The 20,947-nt window shown below is 49.6% G+C and overlaps 1 protein-coding gene across 1 annotated transcript in view; it reads right to left on the minus strand.

The window, feature by feature from the left end:
* Window positions 1–20,947, minus strand: part of LOC105495654 (rhophilin Rho GTPase binding protein 2) — an 85,465-nt gene that overhangs the window by 15,278 nt on the left and 49,240 nt on the right. Inside the window, exons 5-11 of the mRNA XM_071085983.1 lie at window positions 19,479–19,556; window positions 18,512–18,636; window positions 13,720–13,886; window positions 7,526–7,713; window positions 6,958–7,114; window positions 4,256–4,375; window positions 346–540 (exon numbers count right to left, since the gene is read on the minus strand). Coding sequence (XP_070942084.1) covers window positions 346–540; window positions 4,256–4,375; window positions 6,958–7,114; window positions 7,526–7,713; window positions 13,720–13,886; window positions 18,512–18,636; window positions 19,479–19,556 — 1,030 coding nt within the window. The remainder of the gene's footprint in view (window positions 1–345; window positions 541–4,255; window positions 4,376–6,957; window positions 7,115–7,525; window positions 7,714–13,719; window positions 13,887–18,511; window positions 18,637–19,478; window positions 19,557–20,947) is intronic.

Here is a 20,947-nt window from a genome sequence, read left to right on the forward strand (position 1 = left end):
TGAAACCCCATCTCTACTAAAAACACAAAAATTAGCTGGGTGTGGTGGTGGGCGCTTGTAATCCCAGCTACTCAGGAGGCTGAGGCAGAAGAATCACTTGAACCTGGGAAGCAGAGGTTACAGTGAGCTGAGATCACGCCACTGCAGTCCAGCCTGGGCAACAGAATGAGACTCCATCTCAAAAAGAAAATAGAACTCCAGGGCAAAAGCAGCACCTCGGTCCCTGCCCTGTGCAGCCCTCCCAGTGCCAAGCACACAGCAAGGGCTTGCTCAACCCCCACAGGCCAGGCGTGCTCTTTCCGCGGCACAGGCACCCCCGTAGAGGGCACAGTCTAGGTTACTCACCAACAATACTGGGGGCGTCGATCAGGTTCAGCAGGTCATCGTCCTCCTGGTGCTGGGCGTACGTGAGCCGGGAGCGTTCCTGCGCCGCACACAGCACCTTCTGTAGCACCTCAATGCTCCGCAGCTTCTTGCACAGGCTGGCCTCCCTCACTGACTCCTCGTGATGAGTCATGGCTCTGCGCAGGTGGGACTTCCCTGCAGACGGAAGCCAGCACCCACGTGACTTGCAGATCCACCAAGCAGAGCATAAGAGCCCAAGGGGCAGCCCAAGAGGCTGGACGTTCTCTTTTCCAAAGGATCTGCCTGGATAGCTAGAGCCTCTGATACCTACCTTGTTTTAACTTGAGTGCCTCTCTCCTAGCAGAGAGAGCCAGACAGACTCCCTTTTAGTTTCTTCACTTGCAGCCCCTTTATCCCCCTTAAGGGAATAACTAGTGCAAGCTGACTCCAAGCACATCCAGGAATGCAAACTGCTGATAAGATACTGAGGCAGGCTGTACCAGCAGCTCCTGGGGATGTGCTCAGTGGAAGGTACTTAAAGCCCCTGCATTTATCTCTTAGTGATAGTTTAAGCCTCTGCACCTGGAATTGTTTATTTTTTGTAACTGCTTCTATAACCAATTTTTTTTTTTTTTTTGAGACGGAGTCTCGCTCTGTCGCCCAGGCTGGAGTGCAGTGGCGCGATCTCGGCTCACTGCAAGCTCCGCCCCCTGGGTTCATGCCAACCAATTAATTTTTTAGCTTTTTTGCCTATTCTGCTTCTGTAAAATTGCTTCAGTTAAACCCCCCTCCCCTATTTAGACCTTTGTATAAAAGAAAAGCTAGCCCCTTCTCCGGGGCCGAGAGAATTTCGAGCATTAGCCGTCCCTTGGTCGCCGGCTAATAAAGGACTCCTGAATTAGTCTCCAAGTGTGGCGTTTCTCTTACTCACTTGGTTACAACAAGCCTTTTATTAAAATATTATTTTATTTCATTTTTATATTTTATATTTAGAGCCAGGAGTACAATGGTGCAATCTTGGCTTACTGCAGCCTCCAACTCCTGGGCTCAACTGAACCTCCTGCTTCCGACTCGTGAGTAGCTGGGGCCACAGGCATGCACCACCACACTTGGATAATGTTTTCATGATCATTATCATTTCATTATCATCGCTATGTTGCCCAGGCTGGTCTCAAACTCCTGGCCTCAGGCAATCCGCCTGCCTTGGCCTCCCAGAGTGCTGGGATGACAGGTGTGAGTCACTGCGCCCAGCCCAAGCCTCCCTTAAATGCGCAGGTAATAAGCTCACTTGTGTCCATAAGATGTTCACTCAACAAATATTTACCAAATGTGCTGGGCACTAGAGATAAAGCAATGACTAACCAAACTACCACCACATTCATGGAGTTTACATGTAGGGGCTGAAGACAGATAACAAGTCAAGAAATATGTAATGGATGGGTGGTGATAAGGTTATGGAGAAAAATAAAGCAGGGTAAGCGGAGATGGTGAGAGAAGACTGGGAATGGGGTTGTCCTATGATGGGTGACCGAGAAAGGCTTTTTTTTTTTTTTTCTTGAGACGGAATCTCGCTCTGTCATCCAGGCTGGAGTGCAGTGGCATGATCTTGGCTCACTGCAACCTCCACCTCCCAGGTTCAAGCGATTCTCCCACCTCAGCCTCCCGAGTAGCTGGGACTAGAGGCGTGTGCACCACATCTGGCTACGTTTTTGTATTTTTGGTAGAGACTGGGTTTCTCCATGTTGCCCAGGCTGGTCTCAAACTCCTGACTTCAAGCTATCCTCCCACCTTGGCCTCCCAAAGGGCTGGGATTGCAGGCCTCACGTGAGCCACCACACCTGGCCAAGGAAGGCTTTGTGATATGGTTCTTTCTGAGTAGAACCCTGATGGATGTGAAGGAGCAGCAGGTGTGAGGGCCCTGGGGCAGGGGCACACGCAGGTGTTCGAGGGCAAGGAGGAGCTAGGGTGTGCCTGGAGGCAGGGAGGGCGGGAGAAGGGGAGAGAATGAGCGCAGGGAAGGAGGAGGGCCAGATCATGGCGGACCTCACGCATGTGAAATGAGGACTCTCACTCCTGTTCTGCACGAGGTGGGAGCCCATTAGGGTGTGAGCAGAGGGCTGATGTGATGTGATCTGCGTGACCAGACTCTGACGGGGCAGCAGGAAAACCAGCTATGAGCAGGGCAAGCCACGTGACCTCTCTGGGTCTCTGTTTCCTCAGCGGTAAAACGGGGATGCCACGAGACCCACCTCATAGCGTTGTGTGGGGTTTAAGTGAGTGAATGTTTGTTACATAAGCACTGTACACGTGTAGCTTCCACCAGGGCAGCAGGGTTAAAGCTGCCAGATTTGAGATGCGTTTTCTAGGTACAGCCAAAGGGATTTGCTAATCAAATGTAGGGTGAGAAAATAAGACAAGAGGTTAGGTGTGGTGGCTCGTGCCTGTAAACCCAGCACTTTGGGAGACAGAGGCAGGAGGATCGCTGGAGGCCAGGAGTTCAAAACCAGCCTGGGCAACATAGTGAGACCGCATCTCTACAAAAACATTTTTACAATATTAGCCGGGCATGGTGGTGCACGCCTGTAGTCCCAGCTACTCAGGAGGATCACTTGAAGCCAGGAGTTCGAGGCTGCACTGAGCTGTGATTGCACCACTGCACTGCAGCCTGGGGGATAGCAAGATGCTGTCAAAGAAAGCAAATGAAAGAAAAGGAAAGAGGAAAGGAGGGAGGAAGCATAGATGGGGAGAAGAGAGAGAGAGAGAAAGAAGGAAAGAATGAAGGAGAGAAAGGACAGGCAAGAAAAGGAAAGCAACAAGGAACAAGGAAAGGAAAGGAGAGGGGAGGGGAGGAGAGAAAGGATGAGAGGAGAGGGGAGGGGAGGAGAAAGGGGAGGGAAGGGGAGGGAAGGGGAGAGAAGGGGAGGGAAGGGGAGGTGGGAGAGGGGAGGAGAGGAGAGGAGGGGAAGGATGGGAAGGGAGGGGAGGGGAAAAGGGGAAGGGAGGTGAGGAAAGGGAGGAGGGGAGGAGAGCGGAGGAGAGGGAGGAGGGGAGGAGAGAGGAGAGGAGGGGAAGGGAGAGGAGGGGAAGGGAAAAGGGGAACGGAGGTGAGGAGAGGGAGGAGGGGAGGGGAGAAGATGGTGGTGGGGAGGGGAGGGGAGAAAAGGGAGGAGGGGAGAGAGGAGGGGAGGGGAGGGGAAAAGGGGAAGGGAGGGGAGGACAGGGAGGAGGGGAGGGAAGAGAAGGGGAGGGGAGGGAGGAGAGAGGAGGGTAAGGGAGAAAAGGGGAGGGGAGAGAAGGGGAAAGGAGGGAGGAGAGGAGGAGAGAGGAGGGGACAGAACGGGAGGGGAGGGGAGGGGAAAGGGGAGGAAAAAGAAGAGTGGAGAGTGAGTCCAAGGTTTCTGGCCTGAGCACCTAGAGGGGTGGGAGTTGCCATCACTGAGACGGGGAAGCCACGTATGTGTGCATGGGTGGTGTGCGGTGGGGCAGGTTAGGGTGATGGAGGTGAGGTCTGCATGTGGGAAGAGATATTCACACTGAGACACGGCAGAGACCAAACCAGGACACTTCATTACCAGTCATTAGGTGTTCTTGGTAATTAAGCCATGCATAAGGAATCAACAAAGGTCTCCTTCCCTATTAGCATGGTACAGGCCACCCCGTGGACCCCAAGGAAGATGGTTAAAGTCCTGGCTCCACGGTGGGAGGCCTGGGTGCTATGGAACCTGTGAGAACACAGCCTGGGAAGCCCTCTGAGGCTCGGGACTGCGCCTCATGACTTCTGAACGCGAAGTGGCCGCAATGACTAGGAACACCGCCCTCTCCCGGGCCCTCTTCAGGACCTCTCCGTGGCTGTGAGCAGGACCAGCTGGGCACCAAGTGGGGCCCACGTCTGGATGCAGGGGACACGCACCCAGCTGTCGGCGCTGCTGATCGTTCTTCAGTGTGGCCAAGGGTGTCAGCCCCTCTGGCATGCGGTCGTAGAGCTGGGACAGGCACTTCTCCTGGTGGTCCAGATCCGTGCCGGGCTTCACTGCAAAGAGAACCACAGGTTAAATCCCCTCTCATGGACCTGGCCACAGACCCACGTAGAAATTTCTCTTTCCACCACGTCTCCAGCTTCCTTTCTTCTGCAGTTTCACAAGGCATTTGGGATCATGGGTCTCCTTTCTGCCCCTGGCCACACCCCAGGCAGTCTGGCCCTCCAGGCTTTTTTTCCTTTGAGACGGTCTCACTCTGTCACTCAGGGTGGCGTATGGTCTCACTCTGTCACCCAGGCCAGAGTGCAATGGCGCAATCATAGTTCACTGCAGCCTTGAACTCCTGGGCTCAAGTGATCCTCCCACCTCAGCTTGCTGAGGAGCTAGGACTACAGACATGCACCACTACATGCCAGGCTAATTTTTAAAATTTTTTGTAAAGGTTTGTAAACTTGCTGTGTTGCCCAGGCTGGTCTCAAACCCCTGGGTTCAAGCGATCCTCCTGCCTCAGCCTCCCAAAGTGCTGGGATCAAATGTGTGAGCCACCATGCCCGGCTACCCCAAAGCTCTTGCTCATTGGGACCAGCCAGACTCCAGAGGTTCATAATTTTATAATTTTTTATTTTTTGTGATGGAGTCTTGCTCTGTCACCCAGACTGGGGTACAGAGATGTGACCTCGGCTCACTGCAATCTCCGCCTCCTGGATTCAAGCAATTCTGCCTCAACCTCCCGAGTAGCTGGGATTATAGGTGCGTACCACCACACCAGGCTAATTTTTGTATTTTTAGTAGAGACGAGGTTTCAGCATCTTGGCCAGGCTGGTCTCGAACTCCTGACCTCATGATCCACCTGTCTCGGCCTCCCAACATGCTGGGATTATAGGCGTGAACCACCACACCCAGCGAGGTTCATAATTTGACCCTGAGCCCCAACACACTACCTCCTCTGACTCACCCACCACACAGAACCTCCTAGCGTAGCCCAGACCCTGCCATGCCTGGCCTGCACCCCTCTGCAGGCCTGCACACCAGCAGCAGAGACCCTTCCTGCTTCAACCGTACCCTCCCTGGTGCGCATCCTGCTCTCAAACCTCACAAAACCACTCTCCACTTCCCCAGCACCCTCAGCCTCTGTTCCTGTGCTCAGACACTTTCCTCCCTCTAGGCTGACCCTTCCCTCCTGTGCAGATGGAAAAGTTGAACTCAAATGTCACCACCTCTGAGAAGCCATCCATGACTGCACCACGGAGTCCACCTGCTGCCGCATTTATGTCTCTGCAGCAATCACCGAAGCACTATATGGTATTTCTATTTGTTTCCACATCTTATCTCGCCTAATAGACTACCTAGTACTAGGAGTGGCGGCTCACACTTTTAGAGAATCTACAGTATACAAAGCATTATTGAGCTTTGTGTACAGGCCCTTCGTTTTCATGACAGCCTGTGAGGTAGGTTCTCTCCATATACCCATTTTACAGATGAGAAAATCGAGGTAGAAGACAGTTAAGTAACTTGCCAAAGGTCATACAGCTCATTCATGGCAGAGCTGAGATATGAACCCAGGAAGTCTGGCTCCAGAGGCTGTCTTTTTAATCCTCAGGAGGCTGCCTGGATTAGTATTCATTACATCAAAAATCCCTGGCCAGGCACCGTGGCTCATGCCTGTAATCCCAACACTTTGGGGAGGCCAAGGCAGGACAATTGCTTGAAGCCAGGAGTTTGAAACCAACCTAGGCAACATAGTGAGACTCCATCTCTACCAAAAAAAAATTTTTTTTTTTAATTAACTGGTGTAGTGGCATGTGCCTGTAGTCCCAGCTACTCAGGAGGCTGAAGTGGGAGGATCACTTGAGCCCAGGAGTTCAAGAAGGCAGTGAGCCATGATCATACTGCTGCACTCCAGCCCCATCTCTAAAAATAATTAAATTAAATTAAACTAAACTAAAATAAATTAAAATTCCGATCATCACAGACTTTTTTTGCATTGATTTTTATTTTATTATTATTATTGTTTTTGAGATGGAGTCTTGCTCTGTCACCCAGGCTACAGTGCGGCGCAGTCTCGGCTCACTGCAACCTCCACCTCCCCGGCTCAAGCCATTCTCTTGCCTTAGTCACCTGAGTAGCTAGGATTAGAGGCACGCGCCATGCCCGGCTAATTCTTGTACTTTTAGTAGAGACGGGGTTTCACCATGTTGGCCAGGCTGGTCTCGAACTCCTGACCTCAAATGATCTGCCTGCCTTGGCTTCCCAGAGTGCTGGGATTACAGGCATGAGCCACTGCACCCAGCCTGCATTAATTTTGATTCTTTTAAAATATTACCTTAAAATGTTACTTATCTTGATGCCAGCATTTTTGGCATTCTGTTAGATTCTAAATTCCACGTGAAAATTCATCCTCTTGCACCCAGGCTGAATTAAAGGTGCCTCCTCTTCCTCCCTCCGAAGGAACTTATAACCCCTAACCCCAGCATGGCCTGTGCGGCAGCTGCCTCAGTCATGGGTCATTCCCATCCTCTGCCTTCAGCCTGTGAGCATCTCCAGGGAAGGCAGTTAGCTCTCACTCAGCTCAGAATCACCCCTGGGGCAGCTGGACCACAGCCCTGGCCAAACCCCCGAACCCCCCAGGCCTTACCCTGGTGGTCGATGAGGAGGATGGCAGTGAAGTAGTGGGCCAGGGCCGAGTAGTGGTGGCCCTTCACGCAAGCCAAGCTGGCCCAGGAGTAGGGGATGTTCTCTTTCACCGGCACCTGGCTCATGGCTGCGTGCAGCTGCTGGTAGACCTCTCCCACCTGAAATAGAAGGGGCACTGGGAAGGGGCAGCCCGGCACAAGGGCCCTCATGAACCCATTTGCAGAGAAAAAGAGCTCTTTCTTCTTCCCATGCAACAGCCCCTGCCAGGGGCTGCTTCAGAATCTGGGAGCAACTCCAAGTAACCCCTCGTTCTGTCATTGTCACAGTTAACAGGGGGATCAGGCTGCTGTCATTATGCCGGTTTTTAGGTTAAGCTGCAGATGGAATCAGTGATCCGTATTTGAAACACCAACACTGGCCAAGAAAACTCAAGCCAGTAGTACTGGCCGGAGCTGGCACAATGCCCAGGTCACAGGCAAGCTCCCGTGGGAAGGTCCTGCTACTTCCAGTGCTCCTGTGCCAGCATCTCCCGCCCACTCCGGAAAGTCGCAGGAACCAGGGAGTCTTACCTTGGCAGCCTCCTGAGCCACCTTCACCAGCATGAAGAATTCATTTCGGATCCCGGGAAGGCTGATTTTCTCAAACACGCTTTCTTGGGCTTGTGCAAGCATCATTTTGACGAGCACGCTGAGCATGGCAGGGCTCATGTCGTAACTTGGAGTATGGGTAAATGTCTCTTTCAGGTAGTTTAAAACCCCTAAAAGTGGAAAATGTTTTGCCCGTGAGTTCGGGTTCATATTTACTTCATCACATTGCTGTAGAGAAAGATAGGAGGCCAGGTGCAGTGGCTCATGTCCGTAATCCCAATGCTTTGGGAGGCCAAAGCGAGTAGATGACTTGTGTCAGGAATTGAAGACCAGTGTGGCCAACATGGTGAAACCCTGTCTCTATAAAAAATGCAAAAATTAGCTGGGCATGGTGGCGTGCGCCTATAGTCTCAGCTCCTTTGGAGGCTGAGGCAGGAGGATCGCTTGAGCCCAGGAGGCAGAGGTTGCAGTGAGCTGAGATCTCACCACTGCACTCCAGCCTGGGTGACAGAGCAAGACTCCGTCTCAAAAAAAAAAAAAAAAAAAAAAAAAAAGAAATAAAGAACCAGTGTCCTACAACATATTAAAAAATCTGATTCTCAATTATATGGTCCAGCAATTCTACACCTACATATATCCCCAAACAATTGAAAGTGGGAGCTTAAATGACACTTGAACACCCGTGTTAATAGCAACATTATTCCCAAGAGCTGAAAAGTGGAAACCACCCAGACGTCCATGAGCAGATGAATGATTAAACACAATGTGGCCTATCCATACAATGGAATTATTTTTCAGCCTTAAAAAGGAATGAAATTCTGACACATGCTACAGTGTAAATAAGGACATTATGCTAAGTGAAACAAGCCGGTCAGAAAAGGACCAATACTGTAGGATTCCATTTAGATAAAGTACCCGGAATAGTTAAATTCACAGAAACAGAAAGGAGAATAGAGGTTAGCTGGGGCTGGGAAAGGGGGCAATGGGAAGTTATTGCTTAACTGAGTACAGAGCTTCACTTTGGATGATGAAAAAGTTCTGGAGAGAGCTGGGCACAGGCGCTGCCGCCTGTAATCCCAGCTATAAGGGAGGCTGAGGTGGCAGGGTTGCTTGACGTTAAGAGTTCAAGACCAGCCTGGGCAACATACTGAGACCCCCGTCTCTTAAAATGTATATACTTTTTAAAAATGTATTTATTTGGCTGGGTGCAGTGGCTCGCATCTGTAATCCCAACATTTTGGGAGGCCGAGGCAGGCGGATCATGAGGTCAAGAGATCGAGACCATCCCGGCAACATGGTGAAACCCCGTCTCTATTAAAAATATAAAAATTAGCTGGGCATGGTGGCGGGCGCCTGTAGTCCTGGCTACTCGGGAGGCTGAGGCAGGAGAATCACTTGAACCCAGGAGGTGGAGGTTGTAGTGAGCCGAGATCAATCATGCCATCGCACTCCAGCCTGAGCAATAGAGTGAGGCGCCAACTCAAAAAAAAAAAAAAACAAAAAGTATTTATTGTATTTGTTTTTGAGACAAGGTCACACTCTGTTGCCCAGACTAGAGTGCAGTGGCATGATCATGGCTCACTGCAGCCTCAAACTCCTGGGCTCAAGCGGTCCTCCCACCTCAGTCTCCTGAAGAGCTGGGACTACAGCCATACACCATCCCACATTCAGCTAATTTTAAAATTTTTCGTACAGATGGGGTCTCCCTATGTTGCCCAGGCTGGTCTCCAACTCCTGGATTCAAGTGATCCTCAGGACTCAGCCTCCCAAAGTGCTGGGATTACAGGTATGAGCCACCTTGCCTAACCAACAAAAAATTTTTTTAACTTCTGGAGATGGTTAGTGGTAATGGCTGCACAACACTATAAATGTACAAATGCACTTAATGCCATTGAACTGCACACTTAAAAATGGTTAAAATGTGCTTCTGGTTGGCAGGATAATTTTAAAATTTTAAAAATGTAAGATAATCATTAAAATGGTAATTTTATGTTCTAAGTTATGTTACTATAATAAAAAAACTGGTTAAAATAGTACATTTTAAGTTATATATGTATATTTTAACACTATTTATTTATTTATTTATTTATTTATTGAGACGGAGTCTCACTCTAATGCCCAGGTTGGAGTGCAGTGGCATGATTTTGGCTCACTGCAACCTCAGCCTCCCAGGTTCAAGCGATCCTTCTGCCTCAGTCGCCCAACTAGTGGGGATTACAGGTGCCCACCACCATCACACCCGGCTAATTTTTGTATTTTTAGTACAGACAGGGTTTCACCATGTTGGCCAGGTTGGTCTTGAACTCCTGACCTCAGGTGATCTGCCTGCCTCGGCCACCCAAAGTGCTGGGATAACAGGTGTTAGCCACCCCACCCAGCCTTTTAACTCAATTTTTAAAAACTGGATTATCTTCCAAAACACTTGCATCTCTATTGAGTAAAGAAACCAGCCTGCTCCCCACAACTCGTGTCACCTGGGACAAAATTCCATCACGACAGTCATGGAGGTGAAAGCAGAGAGCAGGCAGAAGGACTGAGGGGCTCACAGAGGGCCAGGCTCACACATAAGATCTGAGTCATTCAGCAGTCCAAGGCTTTTCCCCTGGACCTCAAGAAAGATCTATTCTGGCCAGGCACGGCGGTTTTATTATGCCTGTAATCCCAGCATTTTGGGAGGCCGAGGCAGGCGGATCACCTGAGGTCAGGAGTTCGAGACCAGCCTGGCCAACAAGGCAAAACCCTGTCTCTACTAAAATTATAAAAATTAGCCAGCCATGATGGTACACACCTATAATCCCAGCTACTCAGGAGGCTGAGCTAGGAGAATCGCTCAAGCCCGGGAGGCAGAGGTTGCAGTGAGCCAAGATCTCACCACTGTACTCCAGCCTGGGCGACAGTGAGATTCTGCCTCAAAAACAAAAACAAAAACAAACTCAATCCCTCTGCTCCAATGGAAATTTTCACGCTGCAGCCCTCCGCTGACTTCTTTATAGTTTAGTAAATTAACTGTCCAAAGCACTAATTGACAATCAATCTGGAAGTGAAATAGAACCTCTGATATGAGTCCCATCCAACTGGTTCCTCTGGTTTTGTTGCTGAGCAAAAAAAAAAAAAAAAACCACGCTGCAGAGGGATGGCACCTGCTGTTTTGAGCTGTGAGCTCCCTAGGGGTTCCCTCACACTCCCCACCGTTCTCCCGCTTGCTTCATTTTGTCTATAGTTTGTCTCCATTGCTGTAATCTCAGAGACAGGACACAGCGTGCCTGCCTAAGATTCCTCAGAAAGATGAGTCCAGAAAAAAGATTTACAGCAAAAGAAATCAACTTATACTTGGAATCTTAGCATATCGCTTCATCCCAAGAGACCAATCTTTTATTTTTTTAATTAATTATTTTGTGAGACAAGGTCTTGCTCTGTCGCCCAGGCTGGAGTGCAATGGCGTGATCTTGGCTTACCACAGCCTCGGCTGATCCTTCCATCTCAGCCTCCCAAGTAGCTGAGACTACAGGCATGCACCACCAGGCCCAGCTAATTTTTGTACTTTTTGTAGATACCGAGTTTCGCCTTGTTGCCCAGGCTGATCTCAAATTCCTGGACTCCAGCAATCCACCCACCTCAGCTTCCTAAAGTGCTGGGACTACAGGCATGACCCACCATGCCCAGCCTATATTTTTAATTAAAAAAAAAAATTCTTTTTAGGGACAGAGTCTTACTCTGTCACCCAGGCTAGAGCGCAGTGATGCAATCATAGCTCACTGCAGCCTCAAACTCCTGGGCTTAAATGATCCTCCCATCTTAGCCTCTGGAGTAGATGGAACTATGGGTGGACACCACCATGCCTGGCTAATTTTTAAATATTTTGTAGAGACGGGGTCTTCCTGTGTGGCCCAGGCTGGTAGGACCAATCATTGTAACATCAGAAATTTCACAATGAGTCAAAGTGGCAAAGCTATGGTTCTTCACAAGCTTGCAGGGCAAAGTGATATCAAACAATGATCCATACAGATGGACAGGGATCACACCCCAAAGCAGAAAGTCGATGATCAGCCCAGAAGGCAACACGCTATAGAGCTAGCCTGGGACCACACTGCAGTCTACACTGTGCCCTGCTCTTGCATCCCTCCCCACACGTAGTCTGACCTGCTACGGGGGAGCAAGGCAGAACCTGCAGGCACATGTGAGCTGGGCCAGGCTCGCTCACAGCACTGGGTCTGGTGACCCTGGTCCTCTATAGGTGTAAGCACTAGGCTGCTTTTCTCCTCGACCCCGCACCTCGTTCTCACACTAAGATCACCTGAGGTCAGGAGTTTGAGACCACCCTGGCCAACATGGCAAAACCTCATCTCTACTAAAACTACAAAAATTAGCCAGGCATGGTGGCAGGCGCTTGTAACCCCAGCTACTTGGGAGGCTGAGGTAGAAGAATTACTTGAACCCAGTAGGCAGAGGTTGGAGTGAGCAGAGATCGTGCACTGCACTCCAGCCTGGGTGACAAGAGCAAGACTCTATCTCAAAAATAAATAAATAAATAAAATAAAATAACAAAAGACAGTTCCCAGAAGAACAGAACTGAGCTATGAGACATCTTTTGAATGCCTCACTTGACAAATGGTTGAGAACACCCACTTCATGCTGGAGAAGTTGGCAGAATGCAAGTGATATAAAGGCACGGAGGGGCCGGGCACAGTGGCTCACACCTGTAATCCCAGCATTTTGAGAGGCTGAGGCGGGCAGATCACCTGAGGTCAGGAGTTCGAGACCAGCCTGGCCAGCATGGCGAAACCCTGTCTCTACTAAAAATACAAAAATTAGCCGGCCATGGTGGTGAGTGTCTGTAATCCCAGCTACTCAGGATGCCCAGCTAATTTTTGTACTTTTTGTAGATACTGAGTTTTGCCTTGTTGCCCAGGCTGATCTCAAATTCCTGGGCTCCAGCAATCCACCCACCTCAACCTCCTAAAGTGCTGGGATTACAGGCATGAGCCACCATGCCTGGCCTATTTTTTTAATTAAAAAAATTTTAATTAAAAAAATTAATTTTAAAAAATCAGGAGGCTGAGGCAGGAGAATCACGTGAAACTGGGAGGTGGAGGTTGCAGCGAGCTGAGATTGCACCACTGCACTCCAGCCTGGGCGACAAGAACAAAACTCCATCAAATAAATAAATAAAGGCACGGAGAGTAATACGCACTGATAAGGTACACCTGATACAAGAAAAGGAAGCCTACAGTTTCACTACTTCGGGAAAGTTATTCTGCTCTTCATGACAGTGTTGAAAGAAACAGTTATGTACTGCCATCCCAGGCGCCACTTGTCTGGAAAAGATTAATCATCAGCCACAGAATTCACCAGGTACATCAGCCATCCCAGACTGAGGTCTGAACCACCGAGCAAGTTTCTTTTTTTTTTTTTTTTTTTCTTTTTTTGAGACGGAGTCTCGCTGTGTCTCCCAGACTGGAGTGCAGTGGCGCGATCTCGGCTCACTGCAAGCTCCACCTCCAGGGTTCACGCCATTCTCCTGCCTCAGCCTCCCGAGTAGCTGGGACTACAGGCGCCTGCCACCACGCCCAGCTAATTTTTTGTATTTTTAGTAGAAACGGGGTTTCGGCCGGGCGCGGTGGCTCAAGCCTGTAATCCCAGCACTTTGGGAGGCCGAGACAGGCGGATCACTAGGTCAGGAGATCGAGACCATCCTGGCTAACACGGTGAAACCCCGTCTCTACTAAAAAATACAAAAAACTAGCCGGGCGAGGTGGCGGGCGCCTGTAGTCCCAGCTACTCAGGAGGCTGAGACAGGAGAATGGCCCGAACCCGGGAGGCGGAGCTTGCAGTGAGCTGAGATCTGGCCACTGCACTCCAGCCTGGGCGACACAGTGAGACTCCATCTCAAAAAAAAAAAAAAAAAAAAAAAAGAAACGGGGTTTCACCATGTTAACCCGGATGGTCTCGATCTCCTGACCTCGTGATCCACCCGCCTCGGCCTCCCAAAGTGCTGGGATTACAGGCGTGAGCCACCACGCCCGGCCGAGCAAGTTTCTTAATGGGAAGTTACACCAGAGCTGGAGACTGGTCTGGCCCTTGCGGGGGATGACCTGTAGACCCTCTTCAGTAAGGGGTCCCCTGGTGTCACCGGGCGGGGCCAAGGCTCTGTCTGGTCAGCCCTGGCGGAGACATACCTGCGGCTCTCTGAAAGGCGTCTATGGCACTCTCCAGCCCAGCCTGCGTCTGCCGATCGCACCGGGTCCCGATCTGGGTGTAGAGGGCCCCAGTATTGAACAGGACACTGGCCTTCTCCAGCAACAGGTTCTGCTGGCTGACCGGAACCCCAGTGAGGGAGTCATACCTATGTGAAAGAAATGCATTCTGAGAATTCACATTACTTGGCTAGTTAATGTTACTTTTGGATGCAAGTGGAAAACATTTTTTTTTTTTTTTTTAAGAGTCAGGATCTCACTCTGTTGCCCAGGCTGGAGTGCAGTGGTGTCATCACAGCTTACTGCAGCCTCCAACTTTAGGGCTCAATTGATGCTCTCACCCCAGTCTCACAAGAATGGCTGGGATTACAGGTGCATGCCACCATACCTGCCTATTTTTTTTTTTTTTTTAATTTTTGTAGAGATGCGGTCTTACTATGTTACCCAAACCGCTGTCAAACCCCTGGGTTGGCCAGGCGCAGTAGCTCACATCCGTAATCCCAGCACTTTGGGACGCCAAGGCGGGTGGATCACCTGAGGTCAGGAGTTCGAGACCTGCCTGGCCAACATGGTGAAACCCAATCTCCACTCAAAATACTAAAATTAGCCGGGCATGGTGGCAGGCGCCTGTAATCCCAGCTACTCAGAAGACTGAGGCGGGAGAATCGCTTGAACCCAAGAGGTGGAGGTTGCAGTGAGCCGAGATGGCACCACTGTGCTCCAACCTGGGCAGCAACAACAACAACAAAACTCATTTCTTCAAGAAAATTCAAGAATGCACATGCACTGAGGCTTTTGTTTCCAAGCAAGATGACAGCACTAATCACACTGACCATCACAGCCACACACAAAAATATCTGACGGGGTAACTGGATAAACACACCATGGGACATCCAGACAATGGAATATTACTCAGCACCAAAAATGGAGAAATGCACCAGCAAGCCATGAAAAGATGCAGAGGACACATTACTAAGTGAAAGAGCCAACCTGAACATTGCTACCTACTGCACAGCACGCTGTATGATTCCAATGTTCTGAAAAGCCAAATCCCTGGAGACAGAAGAAAGATGGGGATTGCCAGGACTTAGGGGGAGGGAGGAAGGAACAGGCAGAGCACAGGGGATTTTTCCAGCAGTGAAACTCTTCTGTATGACACTGCAAAGGCGGATCACTGTCATTCTATGTTGGCCAAAAGTCACAGAATACACAAGTGAAGGAATGAACCCTAATGGAAACTATGGACTCTGGGTGATAATCATGTGTCAGGTAAGTTCCTCGATTATAAAAAAAGAAAAAAAATGTGCCGGGTGCAGTGGCTCACACCTGTAATCCCAGCACTTTGGGAGGCTGAGGCAGGGAGATCATGAGGCCAGGGATTGAGACCAGCCTGGCCAACATGGTGAAACCCCTTCTCTACTAAAAATACAAAAATTAGCCAGGCATGGTGGGGCACACCTGTAGTCCCAGCTACTCAGGAGGCTGAGGCAGAAGAATCACTTGAAACCAGGAGGCGGGGCCGGGCGCGGTGGCTCAAGCCTGTAATCCCAGCACTTTGGGAGGCCAAGACGGGCGGATCACGAGGTCAGCAGATTGAGACCATCCTGGCTAACCCGGTGAAACCCCGTCTCTACTAAAAAATACAAAAAACTAGCCGGGCAAGGTGGCGGGCGCCTGTAGTCCCAGCTACTCGGGAGGCTGAGGCAGGAGAATGGCGTAAACCCGGGAGGCGGAGCTTGCAATGAGCTGAGATCCGGCCACTGCATTCCAGCCTGGGCGACAGAGCGAGACTCCGCCTCAAAAAAAAAAAAAAAAAGAAACCAGGAGGCGGAAGTTGCAGTGAGCCGAGATCGCACCACTGCACTCCAACCTGGGCGACAGAGCGAGACTCTATCTCAAAAAAAAAAAAAAAAAAAAGTACCAGGCTGGTGCAGTGGCTCATGCCTGTAATCCCAGCACTTTGGGAGGCTGAGGTGGGCAGATAGCTTGAGTCCAGGAGTTCGAGACCAGCCTGGGCAACACAGTAAGACCCAGTCTTTGTAAGGAAAAAAATATGCCACTCTAAATAATAAAGCCTATCTTTAAAAAAAAATTTGGGCCAGGTATGGTGGCTCACACCTGTAATCCCAGCACTTTAGAAGCCAAGGCGGGTGGATGGCTTGAGCTCAGGAGTTTGAGACCAGCCTGGGCAACATAGTGACACCCCGTCTCTACCAAAAATACATGGTGGTGGCATGTGCCTTTAATCTCAGCTACTTGGGAGGCTGAGGTGGGAAGATGGCTTGATACTGGGAGGCAGAGGTTGAAGTGAGCTGAGATCACACCACTACACTCCAGCCTGGGTGACAGAGTGAGACGCCGTCTCAAAAAAAAAAAAAAAAGGTGTGTATATGTATACACACACACATATACGTGTGTGTGTGTGTGTGTGTATATATGTGTATATATATGGCTTCTCCTAAATGAAACATGGCAATTACTAACCCCTCATAATTCTTTCTGAAATCTAAAAACTCAGGATTTGTTTTAATTTGTTCTACCTTTTTATTTTTTCAAAGTCTCACTTGGTTGCCTAGGCTGGAGTACAGTGGCATGATCATGACTCACTGCAGCCTCGACCTCCTGGGCTTAAGCGATCCTCTCATCTGAGCCTCCCAAGTAGATAGGACTACAGGCACGCACCACCCATGCCTGGCCAATTTTCTCTAATTGTTTTGTAGAGATGGGGTCTCACTGTGCTGCCTAGACTGGTCTCAAACTCCTGGGCTCAAGTGATCCACCCACCTTGGCCTCCCAACATGCTGGGATTCCAGATGTGAGTCACCACACCCAGCCTAGGACTTGTTTTATTTATTTATTTAGTTAGTTAGTTAGTTAGTTATTTTTATTTTTTGAGAAAGAGTTTTGCTCTTTCGCACAGGCTAGATAGAGTGCAATGGCACCATCTTGGCTCACTGCAGCTTCCGCTTCCCGGGTTCAAGCAATTCTCCTTCCTGCCTCAGCCTCCCAAGTAGCTGGGATTACAGGCGCTCCCCACCATGCCTGGCTAATTTTTGTATTTTTAGTAGAGACAGGGTTTCACCATGTTGGTCAGGCTGGTCTCAAACTCTTGACCTTAGACGATCCACCCACCTCGGCCTCCCAAAGTGCTAGGATTACAGGCGTGAGCCACCGCACCTGGCCCTAGGACTTGTTTTAAAGTTTACTCATGAACCAAGGGGTGTGCAGACAGCTTCTCCCTAATTCATGACTAAGGAGAAACCACCTTTCGCTTTTTGGCCATGCAGACAGCCTGGTGCATTGTTATGCAAAGTCATCCCCCTTTTCTTTGCTTTACATGAGGAAGACATCAGTAGATCTATCAGCTGTAGAAACATTTGACTCTGATACACCCCTGACCTTCTAGGATATGTTCTCCTTTCACTGACACTCCTAATGACACTCAGAGAAGGGGTGTAGCACCTCCAAAGTACTCCTTTTAGGTGTTTGTTTTTTTTTTGACAGAGTCTCACTCTGTCACCCAGGCTGGAGTGCAGTGGCACGATCTCGGCTCACTGCAACCTCTGCCTCCCGGGTTCAAGAGATTCTCCTGCCTCAGCCTCCCAAGTAGCTGGGACTACAGGCATGCGCAACCATGCCCGGCTAATTTTTGTATTTTTTAGTAGAAACAGAGTTTCACCATATTGGACAGGCTGGTCTCCAACTCCTGACCTCATGATCTGCCTGCCTCAGCCTCCCAAAGTGCTGGGATTATAGGTGTGAACCACCGCGCCCAGCCTTTTTTTCTTGTTTGAAACAGGGTTTCACTTCTATCACCCAGGCTGGAGTGCGGTGGTGCGATCTCGGCTCACTGCAACCTCTGCCTCCCGGGCTCAAGTGATTCTCCCGCCTCAGCCTCACAAGTAGCTGGGACTACAGGTGCATACTTTCATATCCAGCAAATTTTTGTATTGTTTGTAGAAAGGGGGTTTTGCCATGTTGCCCAGGCTGGTCTCAAATTCCTGGGCTCAAGTGATCTGCCCGCCTCAGCCTCCCAAAGTGTTGGCATTATAGGCGTAAGCCACTGTACCCGGCCTCCCAAGTATTTAAACTATACTAATCTTTGAAAATACCAATTGGGTCTACAGTCATACCACCCTGACGAGCCTGATCTTGTCTAAAAATACCAATTGTGGAGAAGAATCAAATGTTCTACTTCCATTTTTTAAATCTGATCTAAACTGAGTGAGTAGCTCATGCCTATAGTCCCAGCTACTCAGGAGGCTGAGGCAGAAATATCACCTGAGCCCAGGAATTCAAGACGAGCCTGGGCAACATAGCGAGACCCCGTTTCAAAAGAAACCTGATCTATTTCTGTTGGTGCTTTTGTCTCACTGGACAACACCTGACTTTCTCTTTCTCTCTATTTCCCTCCTTCTCTCTCACTCACACATATCCATGCAAGCCCTCCCTGTCCAATCTGAGACAAGAGTCTTGCTTCTGGCTAATTCCACTTCAGAGCCCCGTGCTTCCCCAGTGATACAACAAGCAAGAAAAATGTCTCTTGTCCTTGGGTCGCTTGTTCTGAGAAGCAAGAGGCCACAGTCTGTTGGAGCCATCTCCCCACAGATCACCTTCATAAATAAATACCAATGTATTGACATATTTTTAGACTTCCCCAGATAAATGCAAGATAGGAAAGGGGGCTGAGGCGCACAGGGGCGCCCAGAGAGGGGCGTCTGTGATGCTGAGGCTCCGTGGCACGTGAAGCTTCGGCACAGACCTCAGCACTTACCAGGTGAACAGGAGTCCCATCTGCCGCGTGGGTGGGAAGAATCGACTCTCGACAAAGCCCAGCTGGATGAAGTACGTCATCAGCAGTTCCACCCCGGCCTCATCCCGGCTGGGCGTCCGACAAGCCTGCAAGGAAAAGAACCCCAGAGGGCATAAGCAGAGGAGGACACGGCTGACGGCCCTTCCTGGAAGGTGCCCTGCACACACCAGCAGTTACCAACCTGTAACTATTTCTGCAGTATGACGACCTCACTGCCGGCGTTGTAAACTCTAGGAGGGTTGGAAAAAACCTGGGAGGAAGTCAGAAATCCTGGAATCCAGGAGGCAGATCTCTCCCCTTCTATGGTTTTCCTTTTTTTTTTTTTTTTTTTTTTTTTGAGACGAAGTCTTGCTCTGTCACCCAAGCTGGAATACAGTGGTACGATCTTGGCTCACTGCAACCTCCACCTACCGGGTTGAAGTGATTCTCCTGCCTCAGCCTCCCAAGTAGCTGGGATTACAGGCATTTGTACCACGCCTGCCTCATTTTTGTATTTTTAGTAGAAATGGGGTTTTGCCATGTTGGCCAGTCTGGTCTCAAACTTCTGACCTCAGGTGATCCACCCGCTTCAGCCTCCCAAAGTGCTGGAATTACAGGCATGCACCACCATGCCCAGCTAATTTTGGTATTTTTAGTAGAGACGAGATTTCACCATGTTGGCCAGGCTGGTCTGGAACTCCTGACCTCAAGTGATCCGCCCGCCTCAACCTCCCAAAGTGAAGTGCTGGGATTACATAGGCTTGAGCCACCGCACCCGGCCTCTTTCTACAGTTTTCTTATGCAGCAAGTGGCATGGGTGATCCAGCACCCCCCAAACCATCACCTCCATCCGCCCGCAATTCTGTTAAGACCACAAGCATGCAATTATGGGGTACCCTAAAGACTCAGAAAAGCCACCCTCCCCTCTCTACTGTACACAAAAACTTACTTGTCTCAGATCCATAAGATCTGCAATTTCATCTTCATACAAATAGCCATCTTCACTGTAATGTTCCAGGATAAAATCCTTTAAGAAAAATGAGGTCAGATACTATAAAATGTGATTGAAAACCATATATGTGCATAACAGTAATACGTCAATTGTGAACCCGTTTTTAAAAAGGCTGAATAAAGAAAAACTTATAGGAGACAGAACACTGTAGTGATTTTCAAAGTGGGGGCATTTGTTTTCTTAATTTTATGTAGTGTTTTTGGTCGCCCAGGCTGGAGTACAGTGGCACAATCTCGGCTCACTGCAACCTCCGCCTCCCAGGTTCATGCAATTCTCCTGCCTCAGCCTCCTGAGTAGCTGGGATTACAGGCATCTGCCACAACACCCAGCTAACTGTTGTATTTTTAGTAGAGACAGAGTTTCACCATGTTGGCCAGGCTGGTCTCAAACTTCTGACCTCAGGTGATCCATCCACCTTGGCCTCCCAAAGTACTGGGATTATAGACTTCAGCCACCGCACCAGGCCATAGATTTTTTTTTTTTAATTTTTAAATTTTTTTTTTTAACCAGGGTTTTACTCCTGTTGCCCAGGCTCCACCTCCCAGGCTCAAGCAATTCTCGTGCCTCAGCCTCCCGAGTAGCTGGGATTATGGGCATGCACCACCACGCCCAGCTAATTTTTGGTAGAGACGGGGGTTTCACCACATTGCCCAGGCTGGTCTTGAACTCCTGGGCTCAAGCAATCCATCTGCCTCAGCCTCCCAAAGTGCTAGGATTACAGGTGTGAGCCACTGCACTCCACGCCAATGTTTTTAAATGTTGTGTTGCTTCAGTAAAAATGAAGAGTTGAAGTTAGTTTTTTGCTTAAAAATGTCTTTGTGCCCTCGCACCGTGGCTCCCATCTGTAATCCCAGCACTTTGGGAAGACCAGGCAGGTAAATCACTTGAGGCCAGGAGTTCAAGACCAGCCTGTGACCTATACATTCGACTATACTGCAAACACCGCAGATATTCAGGGGCTCAGACTTGCAATTCCGGGCCTCCCTCAGGACTTGGACAAGTTTCCCAGCACAGACCCTGAGGGTAGGATTGTCATAACAGTCCCCAGACATGGGTTTCCTTTGCCAAAAAGACCCTTAACCATGTTATAAAGGCATTTTATTTTATTTTATCTTTGAGGCAGGATCTCACTTTGTCACCTAGGCTGGAGTGCAGCGGCGCGATCTCGGCTCACTGCAGCCTCGACTTCTCTGGGCTCAAGCAATCCTCCTACTTCAGCCTCCCAAGTAGCTAGGACCACAGGCATGTGCCAGCACACCCAGCTAATTTCATTTTTGTATTTTTTAATAGAGATGGGGTTTTGCCCTGTCGCCCCACCCCTACAAGTGCTGGCTCCCCCAAGCTGCAAGAAAGGTGATCACATAGATCGTTCAATTACGTCTTCCCAATGACTGTGAGTAACCTCT

This window comes from Macaca nemestrina, chromosome 20 (genome assembly GCF_043159975.1).
Source record: "Macaca nemestrina isolate mMacNem1 chromosome 20, mMacNem.hap1, whole genome shotgun sequence".
Taxonomy (NCBI): Eukaryota; Metazoa; Chordata; class Mammalia; order Primates; family Cercopithecidae; genus Macaca; species Macaca nemestrina.